Source organism: Carya illinoinensis, chromosome 8 (genome assembly GCF_018687715.1).
Source record: "Carya illinoinensis cultivar Pawnee chromosome 8, C.illinoinensisPawnee_v1, whole genome shotgun sequence".
Taxonomy (NCBI): domain Eukaryota; kingdom Viridiplantae; phylum Streptophyta; class Magnoliopsida; order Fagales; family Juglandaceae; genus Carya; species Carya illinoinensis.
The window spans coordinates 6,956,958-6,967,357 of NC_056759.1; the positions used below are offsets into that span (position 1 = coordinate 6,956,958).

A 10,400-nucleotide genomic window follows, 5' to 3' on the forward strand; every position below is an offset into this window, starting at 1 on the left:
AAAACGACAATTAATATAAAGAAAGCTCCAGAAAATAAATATTACAACTAAATAAATCCAATTAAAATACAATAATTTAAAATAAAAGAACTAATATTTTAATTAAATTAAAATACTCATTCAGTGAAAATACACGTAAAAACAGGGTATCACAACACACCTGCACACGCGCATACACACTCGCACACACTTGCACACCAAAAAGCACGCACACACCCACAAACCCAAACACCTACATACATGCACATGCACACACCCAAACACGCATGCAAGCACATCTGTACAAACCCAAGCACCTTGCACACACATAAGCACACACATACACCCAAACACACACACAAGCAAACATGCAAACACACGAATTCACATCCGCACGAACCCTACACACCCACACATTCAAACACAAATAAGCACACATGCACACACATGCACACCCACACAAACACACATAAACCACTCACCCAAAGATGCACACACGCACATCTACACACACCTAAACACCCTGCACACACACACGCACACACACAACCTACACAACCGCACACCCAAACACACTCACACAAGAACACATGCACACAAGCACACACCCTGCACAACAACACACCCAAACATACACACACAAGCGCACATGCACAGACACGCATGCACACAATAACGCACGGTGCACGTACACCTAAACAAAGCTTTACTAAAAAATAAAAAACAATACATACAAAGACAAATAGTGAATTTGAAAGTGAGACATTTACTAAAATGAAGAAACAACACACTTGTATGCTTTTTTCTTTTTCTTTTTTTAAAGAGAGGAAATCACATGTCCAAGAGTGATTTCCTCCCACTTTTATTCACCCTCACTTTTGGCGGAGGAAAACCGAAGAAAAAACATAAATGAACACACTACAAATCACCCACTCAAAAACAATACCAACAAAAAAAAAAAAAACCGTGTAACTAAAAAAACCCCTTTACCCATACTACTACCTACAGATAGAAGGGAAGCCAATTTTATCAAGCCTTAAAATCCCTCTCAGCAGAGTAGGTACCTCCTGTGACGACCACCACTTCTCATTCCGGCCTTCCACCCCTAAATGAGCTAGGAAGTCTGCCGCTTTATTCCCTTCCCTGAATATATGAAATATACGAACATTAATCCCCTGTAAAGTTTCCATTACATCTTCCCAAAAATCCTTCAGATACCAGGTATTGCATCTGTTTTTAGTTATCCAATGAACCACCAACCAAGAGTCAATTCAACCTCAAAATCCACTATGCCTTCTTCCTTCACCAGTTGAATACCATGTAATAACCCCAATAATTCGACATAATTATTCGTACCATATCCCAGATTTATGAAAAAAGCCATCTTCACGTTCCCAGCCGAATCCCTCAAAACTCCCCCTGCTCCCGCTGGCCTTGGATTTCCCCTCGACGCTCCATCAACATTCAGCTTCCATCTTCCTTCATCCGGTCGAGACCAACGAACCAAGTGAGGACAACTCCTCTTCGGAACAGAAATTGGAACCTGCAGTTCCTGCAGAATTTGTATATCTCTGGCCGACTGTTGTTTTGTTGCCTTTAATTTCTCTCCAATTTTTACAACCTAGTACTTTAGCTGCATCCATATCTGACTAACAGACTCACTTTTCCCTTTTGCCCGAGCACGACATCTTCTCAACCAGAGCAACCACGTAATTATCGTAGGAAGTAAACCCAAAAGCTACCCCATCTGTGATCCTTTCTTAGCCTTTCGAAACCATATGTCAAACAGAGTTCTCCAAGTAGATGTCGTTACACTGCCAAGCCCCACCTGCTCTGCAACTTTCTCCACACTTCTTTTGCAAAGTTACCAAATGCAAGGACATGATTTCAAGTCCTCAAACCCACCCTTCAAGCAGCAGTTGCATTTCGAGACTATTGGTATACCCATTAATCTCAGCTTTGCATCGACACTCAAAGCATTATTTAATGCCTTCCACGTGACAACCGACATATTTTTGGGCAAACAAGAATGCCATATCCAACCCGCCCACCTGACTTCAGGAGCCCGAACTCTTACACAATTCCATGCACTCTGTGCCGTGAATTGCCCTATCTTATTCTCTAACCATACTAACACATCATCCCCCTCAGGTCGTTTATGTAATACCCTTATAACCTCACGAGTTTTTTTCCTCCCCAATTAATCGGATCAACATATCCTCATCCCATTCATTCTCTACCCAGCATTCTTTCACCTTCATATCCGGACTAACTACATTTCCATGCGACTCACCGATTGGCCCATCATCCATCCATCTATCCCACCAAAAGGAGACATTTCCCCTACGTAGTTTCCACTTGGACCTGCTCAGAACCTCTAGGAGATACAATGCACCTTCTTCCAGAATCTCGTACCTTTCCCCTGCTGTAACAAAGAAACATGCCGATCCCACATATACTTCGCTTTGAAAAATTGTGACCAAAGCGAATCTTCCGTTAGTAATTTCCATGCGAACTTCATAAATAAAGCTTTTTGCACGTCCTGCAAATTACGAAAGCCCATGCCGCCTTTGGACGTTGGGAGACACAATTGTTTCCAAGACTTCCAATGTTTTCTTGGTTTCCCATCCTTCACACCCCAAAAAAATTACTGAAACTCCTATTAATTTTTCTCAACACAGATATTGGTGCGTGGACCATAGACAGCAAGTGGATCGGTAAACTCATAAGTACCTAGCGCAAAAGTATCACCCTCGATCCATTGTATAGTATTTTGTTTTGTCATCCCTCGATTCTATTTTTAATTTTACCAACAATGTCATCAAGATGCAATGCCTTCAATCTACCATCTAAAATTGGCACTCCTAAATATTTAAACGGAAGTTTTCCTTCCACAAAACCCGAAATTCTCAATAACCTCCGCCTTTGGTTAATCGCAATGTGCTTCGAAAAAATGATAGAAGACTTTGAGAAACTAACCTTTTGCCCAGACCATCGTTCATAGAGCTGAAGAGACTTTGAAATTTCCCACACCGAAGCAGAACCCCCATTAGCAAAAATAACAATATCATCGGCATATAAAAAATGAGAAATCAATGGGGCTTGCCTTGGAAGAGAGAAAGCGTCAATCTTCTTTTCCATGAATTTTTGTCTGAGCAACCGAGAAAGAACTTCTTCGACAAGAATGAAAAGATATGGTGACAATGGATCACCATGTCCTAACCCCCGCCCACCATGAAAATAACCTTTAGGAACCCCATTCATCACAATCGAGAACCAGTTTTGGGATATACATCTATTAATCAAACCACAGAAACTCACAGAAAACCCAAAGTGATGAAGAACATTCAGCAAAAAACTCCAAGCTACACTATCATATGCTTTTTTCCATATCAATCTTCAAAATAATATTTCCTCTCCGAGCAGGTTTATGCAGACTATGTACTAACTTTTAAGTTAGGCTAATATTATCAAAGATGCTCCTACCTGAAATAAAAGCTCCTTGCTCCAAAGACACCAACCTTGGAAGTAGAGTAGAAAGCCTACTAACCAAAATTTTAGTGCAAATTTTGTAAAAAATCGAGCACAAGCTAATGGGCCGAAATTTATCAAAACCAGTAGGAGCAGCCACTTTCGGTATCAACACCAAAAAAGAGGCTGAAAAATCTCTTGGAAGAACAGCACTTGAAAAAAATTCTTGCACCGCCCCAACAAGGTCCTTGCTAACAATATGCTAACAAGCTTGATAAAATCTAGACCCGAATCCATCCAGTCCCGGACTACTATCCACTGGAATTGCAAACGATGCCTTTTTTACATTTTGGATTGAAGGGAGCAACCCCAACATATTATTTTCCTCGTCTGTGATACTTGGTTGAATTAAACCAACTAAATTTGGCACCTCCTCCACCTGATTATGCACCAGAAATTTTGTGAAATACTCAACCGCACCCTTATGCACTTCTTCCGGACTCTTAAGCCAGGTACCATTTTGAAGCTTCATTTCACGCACCACCTTACTATTTATATTTTTGAACGACCGAAAAAATTGAGCCAAAGCTTCCCCATGTGAAAGCCAGCTTTGTTTTGCTTGTTGGCAAAGACAGATTTCCTCCTGCTGTGACCACACATCCAGTTCTGCCTTGGTGACCAGATAGTCTTGTTCATCTTCCGCATGAAACTCAACTTGCAACTTGTTCTCTAACTTGGCCAACCTCTCCTCTAAATAGCCCATCTGTGTTTTAATATTTCCAAACACATCACGATTCCACACCCGTAGAATAGGCTTTAGACGTTTAAGCTTCTGAGCTAACCTCACCATATCGAAATCTTCAATATCATCTTCCCATGCCCCAGCAATACAACTCAAGAAGGATTCATGAGTCACCCACATTTGATGGAATTTAAACGGAGGGAACCCATAAGAGCTATGAAACTCCTCCAACCGAATTAGAAGCGGTGAGTGATCCGATGTTCGACGTGAAAGATACTGCATACTGGCGTTCGGAAATAACTCCAGGAAGGCAGCATTAACTAGCGACCGGTCCAGTCGAGACCATCTACGAGCCAGTCCCTCTTGTCCATTGCACCAAGAAAAATGATTCCCTTTAGACCTCAGTTCCATTAACCTAGTAGACTCAATAAACACATTAAACTCATCCATCGCTACAGTCGGTCTAGCACTCCCTCCTCACCTCTCAAAATCATATCTAATAACATTGAAATCCCCCACTACTATCCAAGGCATCGTATCATCCGCACTCTCTACTAGACTTTGCCATAACGCCCTCCTCTCACTGGTCATACACTTTGCATAAACCATAGAACAACACATACTTTTATCTCCATCACAAATACTCATAGTAATATGTTGGTTTGATATATCCAGCATCGAGACCTGCATCCCAGTCATCCACATAACCCATAATTTTCCTCCCAACGCTTCATTCGATACACTACCAGCCATATTTAATATGCTCTATAACATCCGCATACAATTCATTGAAACAAATGGCTCCGCAACAGCTACTATACTTGGTAAGAACTTTTTAACTAATACACTCAATCTCTTTTGGGATGTGTTAACACCCCTCAGATTCCAGAAAAAGACGTTATGCATCACAAATTAATTTTCAAGGGCTTACTAACCACCCTTGTCGATCTCCGAACATCTCATTTGACAGACTTTGGACTCACGTTTTCAGAATCCGAGCTGCATGCTTTTCCTTTAGCGAGATTATCAATCCCCGTGTACAATTCAGAATCAGACTGCCCACGCAACTCAATAACCAGTTCCCCATCCTCCACCACATCCTTATTCACATGTTCCCCTGCTTGCCTCAAGTGAAAATCCTCCCCCTCCAATTGCACTTCTACTCCCATATCATCCCAGTCCTCTCCTCCAGCCTCACGCACTACGTCCAGTTCACCCTCCTCCTTTCCATCCTTAGGTTACACCAAAACATTCTCCTCCAAACCATGCAGCCCTGCACTCTCCTTCTCCAATACAATCTGCCCCGTATCACCTTCCACCAGCAGGACTCCTCCCTAATTCCCCACCTCTGCCTCCACCGCAGGTAAGAACTTATCCAACTGTACCTGTTCTGCCTGTCCCTCTCCATCAGACACCACAAACTGTTTCTCTCCCCCGACTGAAACCTGATGTGTGTTATTATCCCCCTCTACCAACTTATTATCATTCTCCTTCAGAGGCTCTGAATTCGGCTTCACAACAATCAGTCCCACCTCTTTACTGCTTCCAGCCCCTCCATCCAGTTGTTTCTCCTTCCTTTCCTAGCTCGTTTTCATTTTGCCCTCCCAACCTTTAATTTTCTTGACTTCCCTTATACACGTGTTCAAGTTATGCCCTTGCATGCAACATCTTGTACAAAACCGAGGAAGCGTTTCAAACACTACCTGTTGTACCCAGCTCAACTGCTGATTAGAAACACCAATCCAGAACTCTTCCATCGGTGGTTTAGAAATATCCATTTTAATGCAAACTCGTGCTCCATCGGTCTTCGTAGCGCAACATGTACAATTATCCCGTCGAATATACTGACCCAGAGGTAAAGTAATATTCCATAAAAACGATTCATGATAATAATTCGGGGGCAGTCCAGGTAAGAAAATCCATATCGGAACCACAGACGGTTCCTGATCTTCAACGTAATCGGTCGACCACTGGAACACACGATATTGGACTCCATCAATTTCATAAGCCTCCCGAGAGAAGCCTTTAATAAAATCTTCTCCGTTTGACATCCTTACAAAAACCAATCGCGGACTAGCCATCGCTAAAATCACCGGTTGAACCGCCAATCCCCTATAAAAGTGAACATGCCTTTGGCCTCCTGAAATTCATTAAAAGTTTCTTTCGCTTAGCTTGCTCCTCGCTGTACTTCACTTTGAAATCTTCACACTGGGCAACTGCAGAACAGTTCAATGGGACATCACAGTCAAAACATCAACGTATGAACCTTCAATGTTAAGTCTAACTAAAGGAAATACTCTTCACTGAAGGGGTTTGTAACTCAGACATACCTAAGGCCTGAACTGCAAAAACCATTTTATTCAACTCAGGAATTGAATCAACACAATCATGTGCTTCACACGAAAGCTGAAGATGCTCTTTTTTCATCACCTGAATTCAAACCATTTGCAGAAATGCTTAACAACTTGATAGTGGGTTATGTATTAAAAATATTTCTAGAATGATTGTGACCTGTAAGCTGTAAGAGCAATTTCTATCAGTTACCTTTATTTTTTCATGTAAATTATTGATTGAAGCTGCCCAATATATCTTATCTTGCTCATACCTGCCGGAGATATTCCTCAGATTTTCGGCTTGTTTCTCCATAGTTTGATCTAACAAGGAAAAAATAGAAGATCAGGAAGGTTACTGTCTTAAGCGAGTACAAAACCTTGGATGAATTATGGTTGAACTCAAAGAGGCTTTTAAAAGCGATTATGAGGCAAAACTGACTTAAAAACACTACCCACTAATGCAATAGATCCTTTTTTCTTTCCTTTCATCTTTCTTGTGATGGATTAAATAATTAACATTACCCAGGTCAGTCTCTGCGAAGAATATGAGAAATACTTCATAGAAAATCTAGAATCACCATCATCCTTAAGGAAACTTCGGCCAAAAAAATTTTGTAATTGAAAGACTAATTGTTGTGCAATGACGTTCAAACTCATGTTAAAACACATGTTGAACCACATGTTAAAACACATGTTCAAACACGTGTTGCATTGACGTAAAATATATTGACATAATTGAACCATTCAACTTCCATTATATACTATTATAATATGCATTGATTTTTCTGAAAGACTCCCCTTCTATCACAACATTCATAGAAACAAAATATTTGAAGCTCACCTTTAGAAAGCGTGTTAAACATCACATTGTCAAGTTCCATCGTGACCTTGTCCAGCTGTTCATTTGCCGCAGTCAATGACATCCAAGCCTCGTAGCATTCTTTTGTCTTTCGTTGACACTGCATGGTCAATTCTTCTATCCTCTTCTCATATTTCATGGTGGATTTCGTTTCCAGTAGTTTCTTCAGAAAACCCCAAATTAAGAGCCCACGCAAGCAGCAATTAAGAAGCCTCGATGGTTCAACTGTTCAAGTAAGTTTTGTGTAACCTGAGCTGAAGGAACTTCTATCATAGCAGCACAGTTTTGCATTTAAGATATTCATGTGTCACTTGAGGAACTGCACCCAAATCATAAAGTACATAAAAATTTTCTGAAAAAATATTCATATATGACAGTCATTAACCACTAAAACAAAGCAAGAAAAAGAAATGCAAGGATATTACCTGACACCTTTGGCGCTTTCCTAATACCAATTCCACTAACTACTGGGCTTCCATTGACCCCTTCAAATCTTATCACAATTACTCCATCTCCTTCATAGAGACCCTCAAGTCAACCAACTGCAATGGCTTATTAGCTCCAACTACAGAGAAAATATCTAGCTCGGATAGGACCTGCCACATTGACAAACAAACAATGACCCCGAAATCGCACCATGGTCAGTTCAATTACTATATATAAACATTTACGCATTGAGAGCTTTTCTTAAATTTACTTGCCTTTTCGTCCTGGACATATATATTGAATACCCTCATTCCTTTAGTTCCGTTTGTGTTTATGATCTCTGCAAAATGAAGGTCAACAAAATAGTCTCTACGAGGAAGATCATTGAAATGATAAAATAAAATAAAATTCCCAATCGTGCAGACTGAGAGATGAATGGAAAATCTCCGCCCTCAGTTATTGACTCATTAGTTCAGAAAACATTTGCCCCCTCGTAATGTGTGTCACCGACAAATTTTATGCGGGAATTTACCTCGTTTGCAGCCTCACCTCCGGCATTTATAGACATCACAGATTCTTCTGGTTCAAGCAGACAAATAATAAATTAATCCTAGACAAATAATAAATTAATAACACTAACCTGTACAATTGGATTTGGTAAACCCATAAGGGATTAGCCTTGAATCAAAGTCACAAAGCATCGAATGCGCCAAGACTCATCGCCCGCGTCATTAACGGCAGAATATTTTGGTTCTTGATTCAAGGGTTCAACTTTTTCTCAATCGAAGGCCTCGGAGACTGAAGAATTTGGAACTAGGGTTTCTAAGTCTTGGTGATAAGTATCGAATCGAGTCTCTTCCTTGGAAATTGGACTTTTGTGAGTCTGGGAACAGGGAAAACCTTGAGTTTCTGTGGCGAATAGCTTTTCTTGCGGCAAGAAAGTAATTTGGAGGATAGAAATTAGAAAGGGTGTTGAGAACGTTCTTGCGTTCCTTCCTTTGTGGTGTTTGCTTTGAGGATGTTTGAATTTGAAATTTGTGACCGTTGGCGTTGGACAAAAGGGAACCGTATATCTTGTGATTAAAAATTAAAAAGTCGTAATAATTTCGTACAGTTATTATTACGTAGTTGATTTTGGTATGTCTATACCATTAATGTCTGCATAAATACTTTAATGACATTATTTATTAACTCATGCCAATTTTTCTTTTTTTTCTTTTTTTGAAATTCTCATTTCAATTAATTGAATCTTCCCCCCAATTTATGGATATTACGAAATAAATATCTAATTTATACATAGATGTTATAAAAGAAAATTTATTAAACGGAAATGACTTAGGTAATATATTAGATTATAAAATTCTTTTTATTATAAAGTAAATTTTAATGTATCGTATTAAAAGGTATTATTTTATAAATCTATTTTTATAAAATCTTTTATAAATCCAATATTTCTCATCAAAACTCATGCTGATTAACCACTTTGTTGATATAGAAATTTCTAGACCGCTTGAAATTGCTGGTATCTCAAAGATGGAAGAATTAATTGGCATTCGTAGATATATGACGTTTTTGTTAGTTTTGTTTAGTTTATCAATTCATTTTTATAAAATCTGGTTATTTTGGTGTCATCTTTAAAAAAAAAAATAATAATAGAATTCAAGTATTTTTAAAATGCCAAAAATTTGATGGTATGAAAGCATATGATCACACGGTTCTATAAATGAAAAATCTGAATTTCAAAATCTCCACCCTTTTGTATAAAAAGAAAATAGTAATAAGAAACTAATTTTCTTTTAAATTTTTATTTCTTAAAAAATGACACGTTTACTACACATTTCATAATCATATTTTAAATTAAATATCTTTATGTAAGAATATATTATTTTTATAAGTTATTTTATTTAATTATTAAAAATACCGTAAAAATGATCGTGTTGTTCGCTTCCCATCCGTAGGAAAACAGGCTAGCTTAAACTATTTGATAAACGGTTTTTTTTTTTTTTTTTTAATTTTAATCATCTTTATTTCACAGAATAATTTGTATTTTGTAGTGCAACATTTCTGGTTATTACAAATATGCTCTGCACATTTGGTCTGTTCTAGGTTCTTTTCTTTTTCGTCAAAAATATGGTTTGAGTGTGTTCGAGTGCTCTCGAATATTGTATCGGAGGCATTTTTATGCAGATGAGAGGAACTTTAGGGAACTTTGCAGTGCGATATCTCATCAGGTAAAAGCCTCAACTTTCTCACAATTGATTTCTTTTCATATTTCGTTGCATTTCAGGATCATTATCATTTACTATGTGTTGAATCCTTGATTAACATGCATGCAATGCATAGTTGTCACCTTTGTATACATTTCCATTGCTGATTCAATTTTCTGTGGAATTTGGAATTTTGCTGACTCATATTTGTGTATGGATTGCGTTACTCTGTTTTTTGTCTACTTTGTGTATGCCACAGATGAGGTGCTAAAAATTATCAAACTATAAATTTCAGATCGGTAATTGAGAAACATTGACTAGTGCATTCCGAGTAGTTTTAGGAAATTATTTGCATGTGAATTTTCTAAATGATCGATTGCTCG

The 10,400-nt window shown here is 38.6% G+C and overlaps 1 protein-coding gene and 1 pseudogene across 1 annotated transcript; both read right to left on the bottom strand.

Moving 5' to 3' along the window:
• Positions 1–754: 754 nt before the first annotated feature.
• On the bottom strand, positions 755–8,846 carry LOC122318974 (annotated as a pseudogene).
• On the bottom strand, positions 5,152–6,273 carry LOC122274343. Its single transcript, XM_043083391.1, has 3 exons — positions 5,896–6,273; positions 5,578–5,772; positions 5,152–5,424 (listed from the first exon to the last, which is right to left on the bottom strand). The coding sequence occupies exons 1-3, from the start codon at positions 6,271–6,273 to the stop codon at positions 5,152–5,154; spliced, it is 846 nt and encodes a 281-aa protein (XP_042939325.1).
• Positions 8,847–10,400: the final 1,554 nt, after the last annotated feature.